Source organism: Pistacia vera, unplaced genomic scaffold (genome assembly GCF_008641045.1).
Source record: "Pistacia vera cultivar Batoury unplaced genomic scaffold, PisVer_v2 Contig562, whole genome shotgun sequence".
NCBI classification, from domain to species: Eukaryota; Viridiplantae; Streptophyta; class Magnoliopsida; order Sapindales; family Anacardiaceae; genus Pistacia; species Pistacia vera.
Genome location: NW_022196404.1, coordinates 212,079 through 231,677, shown reverse-complemented (window position 1 = coordinate 231,677; position 19,599 = coordinate 212,079). Strand labels below are relative to the sequence as shown.

General features: G+C 36.2%; 2 protein-coding genes across 2 annotated transcripts; both read right to left on the bottom strand.

The window, feature by feature from the left end:
* Positions 1–124: 124 nt before the first annotated feature.
* LOC116108327 (cytochrome P450 71D11-like) lies at positions 125–925 on the bottom strand. Its single transcript, XM_031394575.1, has one exon. It carries the CDS (start codon positions 923–925, stop codon positions 125–127), a length of 801 nt encoding a protein of 266 aa, XP_031250435.1.
* An 11,404-nt stretch (positions 926–12,329) lies between these two features.
* Positions 12,330–15,614, bottom strand: LOC116108343 (U-box domain-containing protein 15-like). Its single transcript, XM_031394592.1, has 4 exons — positions 15,099–15,614; positions 14,879–14,995; positions 13,870–14,295; positions 12,330–13,578 (listed from the first exon to the last, which is right to left on the bottom strand). Exons 1-4 carry the CDS (start codon positions 15,381–15,383, stop codon positions 12,523–12,525), a joined length of 1,884 nt encoding a protein of 627 aa, XP_031250452.1. The 5' UTR covers positions 15,384–15,614; the 3' UTR covers positions 12,330–12,522.
* Positions 15,615–19,599: the final 3,985 nt, after the last annotated feature.

Genomic DNA, 19,599 nt, shown 5'->3' with positions numbered 1-19,599 from the left:
TTTATGTTGTCGTCAGTTAAAGGAATTTCAAGATCACCTTGCTCTTGAAGTTTCAAGAGAACATCAACCAGATTTTTTCCTCCTCCACTCTTTCCACGGTCTTTGCGGTTCGTTGATAATGTTTTCAACTACTCGGTCGGATTCTCATGCAGGTCTGCAAATAAGGATTCGTTCCACTAATGGATTCGAGCAATTTAATTGAAGGAAACAGATCTGCAATATTAAACCCTCCCAGTGCCTTTGCCATTTCCTTGACAACAGACATGAATAATTCTTGGTCAGCTTCACATATTTTACCAAAGACAGCCCTGGAAGTGATAGCATACATTGATTCGCAAATTTTATCCGAAAGGTTAATCACAGATCCTGATTTTGATGCAATCCAATTAATTAGATTAGCAATCTCTTCTTCTCTTACCGATTGGAATGATTGAACTCTTTTTGTGCTTAAAAGCTCCAATGAACAAATCTTCCGTAGTTGTCTCCAGTAATCACCATATGGTGAGAATATTTTATCCTTGTAACCATAAGATACTATACATGTTGCTTGATTATAAGGCCTTGATGCAAATGTAATATCATGAGTTTTCATCACTTCTTTTGCAGACTCTGGCGATGAAACAATAACAGCAGAAATTTCTCCAAGCTGCAGATTCATGAAGGGTCCATATTTCTTGGCCAAATCTCTGAGTCTGCGAGTTGGTAGAGAGCCAACAAGCTGGTGCAAATTTCCAATCAGAGGTAGTTTCGGCGGCCCCGGAGGTAGATTTGAAGTTTCATCATTTTTTCTAAATCCGTTTGCTATTTCACCGCCGGTAAGAGAAAAAGAAGAAAGGTTAAAAGGATTGAGAAGATGGAGAATATGAGCTCCATGAGAACAGTATTGTGAGGATTGGACTCTGAAGTAAGGATTAGCCAGAAACATCTATATAAATATATTTTTTTCCCAATAATCTGATAGCGGTTTTTTGGATAATTACCCTCAAGATTATTTTATTTGAAATTTATAATTAACAACACTTGCATCGCCTTTGCATCAGCTTTCCGAATCTCCTCGAGTTATTCCCAACACTAAAAACAGAGGTGGAACTTGCTGATTTATTTTCTTGGTACTTTCAACAACTTGCAATTTTTTATCAGAAAGATTCGTAAAGTATTTAGCAACCTTTATAGTCAATGAAACTAAAAATAGACAATGAAGAGCAGAATCTTACCATTATAGTAGTTACAAAATGAAAAAGATGTCAGAATATTTAAAAGGAAAACAGACGTGGTCATCAATACTGGAAATGAAAACTAAAATATAATGAAAGAACTAAAGAGCGTCTAGAATCAAAGAAACAAATAACCGCACACAAATATCAAACTAGTAAAGAGAAAAAAAATATGCGCGATTTATCCCGACTCACCCAAATCCGGATTATGTTTAACAAAGTCAATATTATTGAAATATTTTCTCATCTCTCATGTTATAGTGAATGTATTTGCTATGACTTTTGTATATCACTAATACAGGGGAATAGCGTCTTAATATACCAGGTTATGAAGAGAAATCTAATACAACTTGGACCCTTTTTTTTAAGCCCAACCTCGAGCGGCCGGATATATAAACCATTCTGCACCAATTATTTTAAAACAAAAATTACTAATGGAGCTGAACGTTGATAGATAAATAAAATAATAAAGAATATTGTTATAATAGTCCGCCGTGAAAGCACACCTGATCAATAATTGATCTAACACTTGTAAATTTTTTTTTTTCCTTATTAGGTCTTAGATATATTTCTAATGTTAATATCTAAACTTACATGATCTAATACCGATATTTTTCTTTGAAATTAACAAATAGGGTGCCCTGTAATCTTTCATATAATTTTTTCTGCAAAATGTAAGATTGCTCTAGGGCACAATTTAAAGCTAAATGTTGAAATCTTGATTCTTCGCTCAAGCAGGAAGTTTCGAATCTAAATGGTACAGCAACATTGCTGGTGCAAGCTCAACATTCATCACCCCAAAACCAAAAGACATGCCACCGGAATGCAGAAATGAGGCCCCAGAACCATGTTGCAGGCTGGGCAAATTGGACAATTAAAAGGGTTTGGGGTTGTAGAATGGGCCTTTTGTGTGGACTATTGACGTATATGGGCAGGATGTGCAGATGCATGGGCCGCCCTTTGGGTTATGTAGATTCCTTTTTTGGGCTATGTGGTCTTGTATAAATACTTTGTTTTTGTTTTAGGCTAAGGCCTGTTTTTTTATTGGGCCTTTATGTAGAGCATTGTGCATCCTTTTGGTTATCACTGTAATTTATTATACTTGCTGCTTCAAGATAAGACCTGGATGCAAATATAATATAGAGCAATACTACTCTTACAAAGACAAAAACAAAGAGGTCATACAAAGACAATTTCCACCCTTCATCTTCATGATTTCTCTCTCTCTCTCTCCCTCTTTTTCCGTTTTTTCTTTGTTTTTTCCTTCCTAGTGATGTCACTTTGTAGCTCTCTTTGTATTGTCTTTGTAAAAATATCATTTTTCATATAATATAATGAGTTCTTATCATTTTTCTCCAAGCTGAAGATACGTAAAGATCCATTTTTCTTCGCCAAATCTGTAATAAGTCCCGGATGGGTGGTAACTTTCGTGGCCCTGGAGGTAGATTTGAAGTTTCATGATTGGTTTTGAATCTCTTCCCTATCTTCAGCACCATGAAGAGAAAGAGAAGAAAGGGGAGAAGGATTAAGAAGGAAAGAAGATCAAATTATAATAAGATAAAACTTATTAAAAACACTTTTGTCTGAATTATGAGAGAAAATATTTTTTTGATTGAATTATATCAAATCAGTGAGTATAATTGTAATACCCCGTATTTTTTGTATAAAATTTTATTAAATTTTATATTGTGATTTTGGGGGGTAAAGTGTTGGATTTTGAAAGTTTTACGGGAGTAAAATGTAATAGCCGAAACAAGTGAGGACTAATAAAGTTAGTTGTTATTTATTTTGATGAACAGTGATCAATCAAAGAAAGAAAAAGGGAGAAGAAGGGACCGAGGGGGAGAAGAACAAAGAGAGAAAAAAAAAAACAAAGAGAGGGAAGAGAGAAAGAAGAGACAGAAAATAGAGAAAAGAAAAGAAAGAAAGGAAGAAGGGAGAGAACGTAGAGAGAGAGGAATTGAGAACGATGAATGTGGCTGAAAAGTGGCCGCCGGCGAACAAAACTCCGGTGATCGGAAAGAGTGGAGGGAGATCAAGCATATGGGAGGTGAATAAAACTTAAAATTTCCCTCTTTGATGAGTTTTTGTTCAATTGATTTGTGTTGTTTATGATTGAATATAATGGCGTGAGATTGAACTAAAACAGGGAGATTGATTTCAATAATCTTACGTGGGTAGAACATACAAGTTGTTCCTAAACAAAAATGGGTTAAAAATATGATTTTTGATATAATGGTTTATTATGCAAAATCTGTCCATCTGGGATTCCGAAAATTGTTTGCATGCTTTGGGTTTTTGATTGAAGCTGAATTTTGGATATCTTGTTGTAGGCTTATTGAAGAGTGTTTAGAAATTTTTTTTCACTAAAAAACATAGAGGATTGAATTTTATATGGATATTTGAAGTTGCCTTATCAATTCTGGAATTTTCGTTTTCTGCTGAGCATGTATTTTTGGAAAATGATTTGATGCATATATTCTTATCCAAATTGAGTGTTTTTAAATTCTGGTGAATCCTATATGTGTCTAGTTTAATTCTGGAGAGTTTTGTGAGGTTTAGATTAAAGGTTGAATTGTTATGAATTTTATAATTCAGTAACCTCAATTCTGGAAACAGTTGGCAGATTTGAATGAATTGAAAGAAAATTGTGTTTTAAATAAGTATTGATTCTAGAATGACATGAGAAAATTATGAGAACAACTTATGTGCCTCTAAAAGGCCCCATTAAAATTATGCCTTAAAATGATGAATAGAATTTTTATGAAAAATCCGAGAGTAACCAATGTTCAGTTATGGGACAGTTTTGCTAAAGAATAAGTTAGTTTAATCTTTTGGTGTGTGAAGAGTCCAATGATTTTAATATTGCGGTGCTACTTTAGAGGGACTTATGTATCGAGGATTTATTGGATTTTGTATATAGGGAGGCAAGTGGGGGCATTATTTAGGATTTCAATCTTTTTTTAAGGTTAAGGGTCAAACTCCAAAATGGTGAATGAAAAATCCAAACCCTAACTTCCATTTTGAAATAATTGTTTGTTATAAATTTCAATTGAGTTGTTTTGGTTTACTATGTTCCATAATTTAGTGATTTACTTTATATAAATATGATTCATTGCTAATGCTATTAGTTTACATCATAGCTCTATTGTTGTAGGTCACTTAACATGCAGTAAGTTCCAGCAGTGCTTGAACTTGGCTGGAGAGACCACCTTTGTTCCCAAATCTGCAGGGTTGTCCTTTATTGGCACCTTTTTCAGATTGATCACCCCCTCATCCACAAGTTCCCTCACAAAATGGTATTTAACATCTACATGTTTGGTCCTTTCGTAGTAAACAGGATTCTTGCACAAATGTATGACACTTTGGTTGTTTGAATAGACAGTGACTGCACCATCAAGTAGCTTAACTTCTGATAATAGCGCTTGAAGCCAAAGAGCTTCTTTAAGCACGTCTATCACAACCACATATTCTTCCTCGATAATGGACAGAGCAACAATTGGCTAAAGTTGGGATTTCCAGCTTACATAGTTTCCTCCTCAGGTGAACAAATATGCAGTGGTAGACTTTCATGAATCTTTGTCACATACAAAATTAGAATCTACAAAACCTACAAGATCAAGTGAGTCATATCTTTTTTCATATTCCAAGCCAACATGCAACTAGCTATTAATGTATCTAAGCAACCATTTAAGAGCAAGCCAATGTTGAAAACTAGGATTTGACATGAATATACTTAAGAGTGAGATTGCAAAGGAAAGGTGTAGTCTGGTGCTAATCATGGCATACATGACTGACCCAATTACATTAGCGTATGGGATGTTTTCCATTGTATTTAAATTAGCATCAGTTTTGGGGCATTGTGATTTACTTAAAATAAAATGTCCAGCCAAGGGTACAGTCACCATTTTTGAACCTGCCATGCCAAATTTAGACATTAGCTTTTGTAAGTACGAATTCTGGTGGACTTTTAGCTCATGGTTATTCCTATTTCTATCTATGATCATGCTTGGAATCCTTTTTGCATGTCCTAAATCTTTCATATCAAATTCAGAGTTTAATTTTTTCTTTTGCTCTTCTATTCTAGACTTAGACTTGCAAATTAAGAGTATGTCATCAACATACAACAACATATATAAAGGCATGTCATCAGAGAATGCATAATAAAAATAATTATCATACTTACTTCTATTGAAACCGATGCTAAGTATGAATGCATCAAAACGCTTATATCATTGCCGAGGGAATTGTTTTAGTCCATATAGAGATATATGAAGAAGGCACACATGATTAGGCAGGTTACTATCTACAAAACCGATGGGCTATCTCATGTAAATCCTCTCTTCTAAGTTCCAATGCAAAAATGCAGTTTTAACATCAAGTTGTTCTAATTCCAAGTCCTTATAGGTAACTATGGCTAACATGATCCTAATGGTCTTGTATTTCATAACAGGGAAGAATATTTCATTGAAATCTATTCCCTCCCGCTGTGTGTAGCCTTTGGCTACCAACCTAGCCTTATACCTAGGAGGGTCAGAAGAGTTTATACCTTCCTTAAGCTTGAATAATCACCTGCACTCAACCAATTTCTAGTCTTTAGGATTTGAAACCAAAGACCAGGTTCCATTTACCTTTAAAGACAACATCTCTTCCTCCATTGCAGCTTGCCATTTTTCTCTGTCTTTGGATCTGACTGCTTCATCATAATAGTCTAGTTTAGTTCTCTACACCGGTGCCCCAGCCACTAAGGCTGTGTAAATGAGATCAGCATAGGAGTATCTAGTTGGTGGCCTGATTTCTCTTCTGCTTTTATCTTTGGCCAGCTGGTATTATGATGAGGGGTCAGGATGGAGTTCATCAGTTTCCTCAACATGTTCCTCTTCCAACTCAAGGTCTAGGCCTACTCCATTAGTTCCAACATCTAGTTTCTCCAGGTCAGGTTAAGGTGCTGGAGGCTCCACCTCAATTTGAACTCTCTCAGGTTGATCTTGATTCATAGGGTGGCTGCTAGTTGAACCTGCATCAGAGTTAATAGTTTTGCAAGTAAATACATTCTCATTAAATATCACATCCTTACTGATTGTTATCCTAACCCCAAGGGCACTTCTTTTCCAAAGTCTATACCCTTTGGTTCCCTCTTGATAGCCTAAGAAAACACACCTAAGGGAGCTAGGCTCCAACTTCCTTTCACTAATGTGCACATAGGCAACACACCTAAAGGTCCTCAAGTATCCTAGGTTTGGTTTCCTATTACTCAATTTTTCCTTAGGGCACATGAAGTTAATTGCACTTGAGGGGCTTCTAGTAATAAGGTGGGCTGCAGTGTTAAGGACTTCTCCCCAAAAGGATTTTGGTAAACAGAAGGTGAAGAGAAGGCATCTAACCTTCTCTAAAAGAGTCCTATTCATTCTTTCAGCAATCCCATTCTGCTGAGGGGTTTTCCTAACTGTTCTATGTCTTAGGATATCCTATTCAGTGCAATAGGAGTCAAATTCCAGTTACAAAACTCTAATCCATTATCAATTCTAAGGGTTTTAACCTTTTTGTTAGTTTGGTTTTTTACAAGCACTTACCAACTTTTAAACTTACTCAAGGCTTCAGCCTTAGTCCTAAGTAGGAATACCCACACTTTCCTACTGTAGTTATCTACTATGGATAGGAAATAGCTGCTGTCACAATGTGATTTTACCCTCTCAGGCCCCACAAGTCAACATGCAAATACTCTAAACAATCGGCAGCCAGGTGAGTTCCCCTTTGGAAACTCAGTCTGTGTTGCTGGCCCATGATACAAGTCTTACAGAACTTAAGAGATTTAATAGGATCCTTACCAAATAGGCCCTGTTTGTGAAGGATGTCAAGGCCCTTCTGGCTCATGTGGCCTAGCCTTAGATGCCATCTTTCTGTAGCATTCAGGTTAGTAAAAAACAATGCAAAATTTAAACAATTAGAGTAGTAGTTTCCACACAGGATATAAAGTCCATTTCTTTTTACACCCTTAAGTAATGCACTGTTATTTTTATAGACATTAAGGCACCCATTTTCAGTTGTACCCAGATTCATCTAAAGTGCCTAATGAAATTAGGTTTCTTTTTAATTCTGGAATGTACCTTACCTTAGTTGGCTTGACAGTTTTTCCAGTGTCTAGTCTTAGGGTTACATTACCTATTCTTTGGACTTTACAAGCATTGTTATTACCTCTATACACAGTTTCTGGCCTATTCTCCTCAAAGTCCTGAAACCATTCTTTATTGGGGCTCACATGAAATGAGCACCCGGAATCCATCACCCAATCATTTATATTTTCAGTTTTGGATACTGTTAGAACTTTAGATTCTTCAATATCAGACTTAGAGGTTGCTAGGTTGCTTTCAGTGTTCCCTTGTTTCTGTTTCTTAAGCCAGACTTAGCAATTCTTTTTTAAATAACCAGTCTTATTACAGAAGAAACACTTCTTGGTTTCTCCCTTGGTCTTACGGTTTAGCTTTCCTCTTTTCTTGTTCCTAGAGCCACTATCAGACTAGTCAGTATTGCCCAATTGGTTAAATTCACCTTTTCCCTTAACAAACAGATTACTACCTGTTCTTCTTTGTACCTTAAGCTCTAATTCTCTAACTTTTAGTCCCGAGACTATTAGGTCTAAACTTGGAACAGTACCAGTTTATTGAAGGGCATTCTTTACAACCTAGTACTCTTCTGTCAAAGAATTTAGTAAGATCATGGCTAAGCTAGAGTCCCTGAGTTCTTGATCTGTGCCCTTAAACACTTGGGTTATTTTCAAGAACTCGTCAAGATTTTCGTCAATGGTTCTAGAGCTATCCATTTTATATGAAAACAGAACACCTTTTAAGTAAGTTAAATTAGGAGCAGACTATAAAGCATAAAGGGATTCGAGTTTACCCCATACGTCAATTGGAGTTTCAAAGTTGTCTACCTTTCTCAGGACACTGTCGGAGAGATTCATGATAATCAGGTTATACGCCTCCTCGTCCACCTCTGCTTTCTTTTTCAGTTTCTGCTCTGACCATTTGGTTGCATCTTTCTCTAGCGCAACAGCTACCTTATTATGTGATAATAAGGCCTTCTCATTTTTCTTCCAATTATTGAAATCAATTTTTCCATCGAATTCGGTGATTTCAACTCGTGTAGTAGTCATTGTGGGGTTAGTGTTTGGATTCAGGGTTGACACAGGAAACCCTAATCAATTTAGGATCAAATTCAAACCAATTCCAAGAAATTGATAGGACAATCCAAGGTTTTTCAAGCCTCAAGATAATGATTTGACTGATTATCAAGAAATCCCCAATTTGTATAAACCCTAGGTTTCACGAACAATCAAGACAGACCAGAAAAACCCTAATTCTGGCTTTGATATCACTGTTGGATTTTAATCAAACTCAATCCTAACAATTATCACCAGCAAACACACCAACGCACAACGCACAAATCAACCAAGAAAGAAATCAAGAACAAGAACGATTTTACCGTGGTTTGTTTATTCCAATGGAATAAACTATATCCACATTGAGCTCCAAGTAATTTGGGGCTCACTGCACTATAAGGATCAAGATCTTACAATTACAAACCAATCAACACAGAAATTACCCAACCCTCTCTCTCGCACAACAATCCCTCAAAATCACCTAGTAATCGCAACAAAGCAAGGCACTAAATAGTATGTCTATACCAGAAGAACAACCTATTTCTTCTACCCACAATATTCACCAATTGTGACCCGATTACACGATTTGAAGAGAGTCTAAATCAAGAACCCTAACAGAGTTGAAAGAACGCGAGAGAGGTTTTCTTTCACTGTGTATTTCTCTTGAACAACTCAGCTTTATATAGTTTGACTTGTTGGACTGATTAGAGTTGTTGGATCATGCTGGATTCTACAATTGAGATTTGTCATTTAAGTTAAGTCCAAAATGACAGCATATCGGCAAATGCAATGCGACACCGTTTAAAGCTTCACTAAACAATAAGTATCCCATTTTATTTTGTTTCAGGAATGGGTACTTCTCCTAGTCATTACTTGTTAAAAATCGAGTCCTTCTCAAGGCTATGTAATGCTTCATTCAAGAAATGTCAGATGGATCTGATGCAGCGGGCTACAAATGGTATGTGTTGAAATGTAAAATAGGAAATAGAATTATTCTCTTTGTAATATAGGAAATTATTCTCTTTGTAATATAGGAAATAGGATTATTCTCTTTGTAATATAGGAAATAGAATTATAATAGGAATGTAACAATTTACTTCCTAGATTAGTTTTTTGTTTTTGCTATAAATTCATTGTACATTTCGTTATGAATACATAAGAAAATATTTCTCCACATGGTATCAGAGCCAAGTGTCTGAAATTTCAAATTTTTTTTTTTCTTCTCTCTTTCTTGGAATTTTTTTTCCGGCGACTGTTCTCTGGCAACGATCAGAATCTGGTCTAATCACACCAGACTGATCGTCTTCCCATCGTCGTCATAACCCAAGTGATTTCGTCGCCGGCCACTGCTGCACACGCCCTCACGCACCGCTCGTTTTTTCCGCAAGTATTCTGTTTTTTCGGTGCACGTAAGTTTTTGCTTTTCTGTCAGCTTCAAGACACTCTGACCTTCTCATGGATTCCTCAAAATCAGTCTCTCAATCACATACAAGTGGTTTTTCTTTTTTATCTCTCCCTCTCATCATCACCAAGCAATTGATTGGGACTGCTAATTATTCATCATGGGCTGCCTCTGTTGAATTATGGTGTATGGGTCAAGGTTTAGAGGATCACTTGACCACCAAAGCTGCCGATATTACGTCAGATAAGTCTTCCTGGACTAAAATTGATGCTATGATATGTAGTATGTTATGACAAACTATTGATCCACCACTTCACCCTATTTACAAATCTTATCGCTCTTGTGTTGATATTTGGAGTCAGGCTAAACTTCTCTATACAAATGACATTCAGCATTTATATTCTATTGTGTCCAACTTAGTTCATCTTAAACAACAGAATATGAATATGTCGGACTTCCTTGGTAAGATGGCCTCCCTTAAGACAGAATTTAATCTGCTGTTACCTGCTGGTAAATCTGTGGCAGAAGATTTGGCTCAACGAGACAAGTTCTTTATGGTCCTAACACTTGCAGCTCTCGATCCAGATCTTACACCTGTTCGAGATCAAATTCTTTCTGGATCCACTGTGCCTTCCCTTGATGAAGTGTTTGCCAGATTACTTCAGGTTTCCTCCCCTACTACTGTGCATTCCCCAGGTGACTCTTCTGTCCTTGTTTCTCAGTCCCACTCTTTTCGAGAACAAGGCGATCGAAGTGGCAGAGGACATCGGCCCAAGTGTAGTTACTGTCATCGGTGGGGGCATACTAGAGAGAAATGTTTTAAGTTACATGGTCGACCTACCCGAGCTGCTAATATTGCTCAGGCTGATCACTCTGATCTTCATTCTGAGTCCTATACAATGCCAGCTCAACCCTCCTTAACTCTCACAGGTACTGATTATGATGAATACTTACAGTATCAGGCCAGTAAGTAGTCTTCTTCATCCATTGCCTCCGTCGCTCAAACGGGTAATTCAGTTGCTTGCCTTTCTCAGTCTTCCGCTTTAGGACCTTAGGTCCTAGATTCAGGTGCCTCGGATCATATTTCTGGTAACCCTCGTTTACTTACTCAAATTATAAATAATGTATCTTTACCTCCTATTACTTTAGCCAATGGGTCTAAAGCCGATGTTCAAGCTATTGGATGTGCAAAACCCCTCCCCTCCTTAGCATTAGAATCTGTGCTTTATATTCCCAAATGTCCATTTAATCTCGTGTCTGTTAGTAAAATTACCTGCTCCTTAAATTGCTCTATTCGTTTTGATACTGACTCTGTTGTTATACAAGATCGCGACACGAGATAGATGATTGGCACAGGATGTGAGTCACAGGGTCTCTATCATCTCCATATCCCATCTACAGCATGCATTGTCTCCGAGTCTCCAGATCTCCTTCATAATCGTTTGGGCCATCCTAGTCTTTCCAAACTTCGGAAAATGATCCCAGGTCTATCTACATTATCATCCTTGAGTTGTGAGTCAGGCAACGTCGAGGCAGATGCAATGCGACACCGTTTAAAGCTTCACTCAACAACTATTTTGAAGAAAAAGGCCCGAGAGCTAGAAAATTATCTTCTTTATCCTTCCCAGGTGAAAATGTGGTTGGACTGCCATCTTCTAATAATTTACTATTATATCAAGACAACATTCCTGGAAATCAAAGATTATATGTATATGATACCATCACCCAACGCCACAAGTTACTACCATCTTGTTCTATCCTCTTCAGTTGTTGCGCATTTGTGTACGATGCATCATCCCATATTTATAAGGTTTTCGTTTCCAGAGATGGCGGTTTAGCTGAGAAACTCATCTATTCATTGGATTATGAAAGGTGGTCAGAGGATGAAAAGTGGAGGCAGTTGGAAGCTCCAGGGTCTCAGGGAATGGAATTCTCTTCTTTTACTGTCCTGAAAGAGATAATTTATTGGCTATACCGGTTGTTGAAATGAAGTTTTTATACAGCCTTCGGAAATTGCGACAGAAAAAGTTCCTGGAAATCATAAAGCTTCCACACCAAAACTGTTACGGCTTGCTCGAAATGAGAGAATCAATTTGTCTGATGGATGCAGTCTTTGAGACAAAGTTTGTCGTATGGGTTCTTAAAGATTCAATCCGAAGCCTTTGGATTAAGCAGCATACAATTTCTGTTTCTAGCATGATTGATAGACCAACTCATTTGACAAGTTTATTTAAAACCATGCCTGGTTTTGGAGGGCTGCAACAACAAACTTACACAAATCTTCGTAAAGTCCTTGGGGCGACTGTACTAGTACAAAATTGACAGTGATCAGTTCAGGCGCATTGACATTGGATCTTCGGTTTTGTTGAAAAAGTTTCAGTGACTAGTAATATTATGTTTTGTTTGAGAAATGGATGATTGACAATCACAATAATGTAATTACAATCAATCAAATAATTGATTGATTTTGGATGATTAACAATCAATCATACATTTAGAAAATAAAAAAAAATAAAAAAAATGGCATGGTTGTGGGAATCGCCTGTTTGTTAAGAAATCATTATTTGTTTTAAGGCCAAATAAGAATAATCCACAATTTTCTATCATATTAAAAGAAAACTATACTTTCTTTACATTGTTCCTGGGATCAGACTTCACATTACACAAGATGAACACTTCCAATGTATAACCTTCCATAATCAGAAGGTGGAACCAATCTGAAAACATCATGCTACCTGTAAGCTTTTTCATGGAATATGTTCGCACTTACTCATGTACTGCAAAAGGGAATTTGCTTTTCTTTGAGCTCTGTTTGTTCCACATCTTGTAATCTCTATTAAGTGCTCATACACCCCATACTGAAGAGCAGCCAGAATGAAAGATGAATTGTTTAACCCCAACTCAAGTAAAACAGATGTGGCGCATTCCTTGTTCTTAGGAGTCCCATTCTTTATTATTTCAACCAACGTTTCAATGAATGATAGCCGCCCGATTTCATTCCGGCCACCAGGATGAGATGCAAGGAGCAACAAGATTGAAAGAGCTTCATCAATCATGCCCAGAGTTTTATCCTCAAGTAGTTTTAGTAATGATGGAATGATACCTGCCTTAATAGCCCTGGACTTGTTGCCTTGGTTTAAAGACAAGTTAAAAAGTGCTGTGGCTGCATCTTTTTTGCCTCTGATTGTTCCATTTTTCAAAAGATCTACCAATGGAGGGATCCCATTCAAGTTTCCTACCATTACTTTATTCTCATTGAGCATTGACAAACTGAACAATGCTGCTGCAGAGTTTTCTCTGGCTTCATAAGTTCCATTTTGCAGGATTTCAATTATAGCAGGAATTGCTCCTTCTCTTGCTATAAGTCTTTTGTTAGCTTCATCAAGTGACAAGTTCAAAAGCGCGGTGACAGTATGCTCTTGTATCTTGGAATCCGGATAGGACAACAGCTGAACCAAAGGAGGAATGCCTCCACTGTTGGCAATTAAAACTCTGTGTTCTGGATTCTCTTTTGATAGCAATCTGATCTTCATTACAGTTTCTCTTCTTATATTCAACTCACAAGAGGAGAGATTTTGAACTAAAGAAGAAATTTCTTCTATGAGTTGAGCTGAGGCAACATCAGAGCCCGCATTGGTATCCTTCTTTGGCAGTTCAACATTGTTTTTCTCGCACCATTGCAAAATAAGATTGCGGAGAGCATAGTTGGGTGCTAGAGACAAGTGATCCAAAGTTTGTCCAGTCTTTGGACATGTCCGATGATGGGAATTTAACCACTTCTGTATGCTCTCTCTTTCATAAGTCTTTAAAAACAGAAAAAAAAAAAAAAAAAAAGAAAAGAAGAAAGGAAGGTCTCAGTTTTTATGGCATGTTGAAATATTGGTAAAAGAATCTTCGCTTAACTTGAAATTTGATTAACTTTTGGGCTCCTTATGAGGTAAAGCATACTATAAGGTTATTTATAGTATGAGTATACCTTATAAAATAGGTATGTCCAAATGATTTGTTAGCTGGTTAGACGTAATTATTGAAACTAGATGACAGTTGTAGCAATAATGTATGCAATAGAAGTTTTTATCTAATTCTGAGATTACCTGTCCAGTGGCCACAATGACTGGATCTGTCATTATCTCCAGTATAATTGGACACAGAAATTCATGAGGGACTAGCATAGTTTGACACCTCTGTAAACTTTTTTTTGAAACAGATCCATCAGGCACAATAGTTTCTTCGACCCCTGCAATTTGCTTAAATTTTCCTAAAAGATCTTTGATTTGCTGAATGCTATCAGCATTCTGCCCAGCCCTCTCTTTTACCAGTTTCCTGACAGCTAATGTTTCATCTTTCAAGTCAGCAATGGTGTGCATCTCTAATTTCTTTGCTAATCTTTCCAGAATGGCATCATCTGCATTGCGGTCATCTGTTTTAGACAAAACAACCATCAAATCCATTGCGAGCTCTATATCCTGAGTATCTGTTCGCCTCTTTGCTCTTTTAAGTTGCATACGCATTAGCTCAACCTGTAAATCAGCCAAACAATACAACTGGACATGAGAAAAGAGGGAACTTTCATTCATTAGCTTACTAAACACACCGAAACAATGGAGGAAGAACTTGTTAACCTTGAAAGATATCTACAATTTAAACAGTCAAACCTGACAATCCTTCTCCAACCAATTTTCAGTCATAAAACCACAACATGTTCATGGTCCCAGTTACATACTATCTTGCAAACTAGATATAGTGGGTTCCTTATCATGATAGTCAGCATTATCTTCAGCTAGGCACATCCACGAACACCTAGTGACAGTAAATATTTGCACTCAAATGATATTTCCTAAAAAATATTATTCAATGTGAGAGCCTATCTAAGCAGAGCATCTTCATTGCGCTCAAACTGAAGTATCAGATTATTAAGTTGTAACAACATTACTACTAGACAAGATATAAATGCTATGAAACTCATGTTATTCATTGCAACTACATTTTCTGTAGAACATTATGAAGTGAAATCTATCTTTAAGCAGTGGATCAAACCAAAAAGAAACTGCAGTAATCAAACCAAGAATCTTAAATAAACACCAAAAAGAGAAAGCAAATCACTTGTTCTTTCACTTCAACTGAGATCCCCAGCTCCTCATAAGGGACATCATCCAAAGCCTGATACAGCTTGTCATAAACAGCATGGAATCTACACATCACAGCCTCACTCTCCAGTGCCTAATTAATTTCAACAAACACAAACACCCAATAAGTAACAACATAATCTTAAATGCCATGAAAATCAAAAATAATAAAATGAAAGTGAAGAACTGACACTAACCAGATAAATCTTGCTTCCATAGTTACAATGCTTCAACAACTTCTTCGCTGCAAGAAGCGCTTTCTTCAAATTAGCAAAAAAATTCAAAGCCTCACAAGAAAACGGCTTATCGTGCTCCCTTGTCTCTTCCAAAAGTGGCACCAAAAGCTTCAATCTTCTCACCATGTTCAAACACTCCTTCCTCTGAGTTTTCCTATACCCATTATACCCTCCCACCATCTCAATCACTTCCAACAACTCGCCGACCACATCACTCTCATTCCCAGACCTTGAAACACCCTCCATTGCCCACTTTCAAGCTTAATTCTCAAAAGGGTTGCTCTAGAATCAACACAAATGCAAAAGAGTTGCTTCAAAAATCTCAAAATCTCAAAAGGGGTTGCTTTAAAATCTCAAAATTTTCCCAGGAAAAGAAAGAAAATGAGGGGTCAGTAGTGAGTGCATTGATACAGTGATGGTGATGTAAAGAGAGAAAGAGAGAGAGCAAATGATATGTGAGGGAGAATATTTTTTGGAATAAAAAAAAAAAAATTGGCGGCATTTTTCCAGGAGTTAAGTCATGATAAACGGTTAAGATGTGAGGGAATAATGATCGCGGGTATTGTGGTTACTAAATTCAGGAAAAAGTGTTAGTTAATTTGAAAAACAGTTAAAAGTGGGAGAGGGTGGTGGTCGGTTCACGCGGTTTTTTGACAATGTGACGCGTAATCACGTGCAACTTTGTTCTATGTTTTTAGTGCATGATACCTTTCACTTTGATTCAATTAATTATTAATGGGGTCCTTTTACCTTTTCTTTACGTTGAAATCTTATAAGGAATTCAGTAATTAAATGTTTGTGTTTTTCCTATTCCTCATGCATTAATTGGATCTTATATACGTCACATATACGTTTATATGATAGAAAGAGTAAATGACTTTTTCCCACCTAAGGTTTGCCTTAGTGACACTTTCTTACCCAAAAAGTTTTTAAATATCACTTTTCTACCCAAAGTTTATATTCCGTTAATATCTAAAATACATTTCATTTTTTCAACCAACGTTCAACAGGTTATCAGGAGTTAGGGTGATAGGATTTTTGTAAAGTGGAGGCTAGTGGGTCGAATGGTGGTGATAGATTGAATATTAGTTGTAGAAATCAGTCAAAAATTAGCTAAAAACATAAAATCCTAGTTTTGCAGTGGCTAGCAATCAGCGAGAAATCAGATGTCAGAGTAAGAAGAGTTTTGAAGAGAGGAGACATAAGGTTCAAATGGTTGTAATGTTTTATGATATCGATACGAATCGGTGATTTGACAAATAAAATGACAATACATAATTGAAATAGAACACGTCACTTATAATGAATATGTTTTGAGATATAACCCACATTTGAGTAACTCAAGTGATAGGATGGGCGTTGGGATGTGTGGTTAAGACATACGTTCTTAAGTTCAAATCTCCCTGACTCCCAAAATTTAAGAAGGTGATCATAAGGGTGGAATATCAAGGCGATTGCTCCTCATAGAATAAGGATATTTAGTGAAGTCATATTCCGAAAATCTAGCCAAAGGTTTTCAAATGGATGAATCTAGAAAGTATAGATCCACATCCATACCTAATTTTTATGTTGAATGGCAAACAAGATTAAACAAACAAGGTTCATTTAATGCTTACATTGAGATTGTGTTTATGCATGAAGTTGGTAAGAAAACATAAGGGTGGTAGCATTTTCATCAATGGTACAAGTTCAAACAAGGTCATCGAATTCAGGAGGTACATCGGGAGCGGTTTAGTGAAGAGGATGATGAACAGAAACTGGACTGGGTTAATGGTTGGAACACAAAACATGGAAGAGGTTTGGATCTTGGGTTCATGAAACCAACTTGTTTAGTTTAGGTGGTAAATAATCTGCAATGGTGTTGGTGTGACCTTTGATATGCTGGACGGTGATGAATATTTACTGAACCATTCTGCCAACGAAGTACTGCTGATGTGGAACCTTTTTCTTATTATGTTTCTTTTATGTTCTTGTTCTTCAATTTTGTACATGTTCTTCATTTATATTTATGCTCTCCATTTACGTTGTTGTTTAATTTTCATTAGCCCTTTTAGATGATGTTAGAAGCTACGTGGGTGTACGTGTGTGTGTGGATAAAAGGAGGGCCTTGACCATTTTTAGACCGATCGTGTGTTGATTGGTTCCGCTTAGGTCGGCTATCATAGTTTCCCACATGCATAAACTCATGATTTTCTGACAGCATCTCTAAGGTCTAGTAATCCTTGGGCTTAGGGTTTAGGGTTAGTAATCCTAGACTACACTGAGAAATTGCTCCACGCAAACAGACATGCATACGTTCCATCAATGCTCAATCCGATGACAATTCATCTTATCCCGAATGGTGGTACCCGGACTCACAGCCAGATACTGTGTAGGAAGAAGAGCTTCAGCAATCTCGTGATTACTATCCATAAATCCAGTGACAACAATACGTGAATGCACCACGTACATCTGCAACGCCAACATCTCAGATTCCAGACATTTCTTCGGATACTCATAGATACATCTCCCCGACAAATCTCTGCTGATTGGATTCAATCAATGGGTTGTTTCGACTTCCAGGATGAAGAATCGTGGCACTTACCAACTTGTCAGACGATTAAGCTCTGGTGTCTTAAATTAATGGTGTTGTCCTTTATGCTAAAATAGGAGTGGACTAAATGACAATTGACACAAATAATAAACAATTAATGGGTCAAACTGTCTCCTTTAACACAAGGAAAGAGGCTCAGTTTGCTTGTGTCACTGTTCATAATCTTGTGACACTTATCACTACCCATCTCCATCCACAATTATCTCTAGTTTCCAGGGCCAAGAAAGAGATGTACTTAGTCACAGACTTAGATATAAAGGAATCTTGGATTTTATTTATACCCAATTGGCTTCACTAAATTGGTCTCACTTTGGTGTGTCTGCCTAATTATATTGACCTATTGACTTCATGTTCATGACAAGCTAATTAAAGAGGAAGATAAATTCAAAGTCTTTTTATGAATTCTGCGTTCACGGGGCCACAACTATGAGAAATTTGGACTTGAGAACCAAATATTATTGTGTTTGCCAGCTCAATTTGCCTGTGCTTTCTCAAGGGTCAAATCCTTTTTTCTTTTTTATTGTCGATAATTAAACTTTAGGGTTTAATTTCACCATATATATACATACAAAAGTAATTAAGTTATCGGGTCAATAACCTTATCTGTTTTTCAATGTTGTAACATAAAGTGTCATATTTTATTAATAAAAGTTGGTTCCATGAAAGATTGAAGACTAATAACGTTACCCATTTAATACGTTGTTCGTTATGTTTATCTATTTAATAAGAAAGTTATTGAAAAAGAAAAAAAGAAAAAATGGTCAGTGATTATAGAAAGATAACTAAGGGTCCACTTGGAAGTTTTTTTTTCACTGATTTTAAGAGGTTTTTTATTAGACTGGTTTTGAGGTGTTCTAAAACTATTACTTACAATATTTTTTATGCATTGGTTTCGACTGGCTCAAAAACCTCGCAAAACTAATATAGTATATTTTTAAGGGGTTTATTAAACACCTAAAATCGGGATATTTTGGTTGGTTTTAAAATTTTATTCCACAAATACCATATCCACTATAAAACCATCCTAATTATATCCAAAAAAAAAAAATTTAAACATATTATACACGTTTCCAACTATATTAAATATAAAATAATTTTAAGCAATCATAAAAAAAAAAAAGAATTAAAATCTCATTTCTAGATGTTTTCTTGGAGAAATGGAACTATAATTTTTCAATCATTCTAGATATTGTAAAGAATGACGAAGAAAGATAAGGAGATTTTATCATATTTGAAGTTATAAAATACTAATAAGTAGAAAACAAATAAAGAACCCTTACTTTGTAATTAAAAAAACAAAACTCTCAAGTACTGGTTAAAGTTATGGTATTTTCATGGGCATATATGTAACTTTTCATTTTAAAAAACTATTAGAACCGCTAGAAAATAAAGTTCCAAACATAAGTTGGGTATTTTAAAAATTGCTATTTAAAACCTCTCAAAATTGTTACGATAGTTTACCCTCACAACCGCTATCATAAAACTCTCATGCGAACTCTAAGCAGTGACGGATCCAGTCACTTTTTGGGTGGGCCATGGCCCACTCTCAAATTTTTTTTTTAATATTAATATGTAAATTTATATATTTTAGCCCACCCTAACAAAAATATTAATGGACAAAAATAGTAATGTATAATAAATTTTTATTTTGATCTACCCTAAAAGAAATTTTTGGATCCGTCACTAACTCTAAGTAATAAGCCTTTCAAATAATTTGTTCACATGATCACATTAAGACAGAGAGGAAGGATGGAAGGAGGTCTAATCAAGCAATTGTGTAGTGTTTTTATTACTATTGACAAGAATAAATTCATAATTAATGCTAGTGCACCTTTTTATAGTACTTAAATCACTAAAGATTCTTAATAA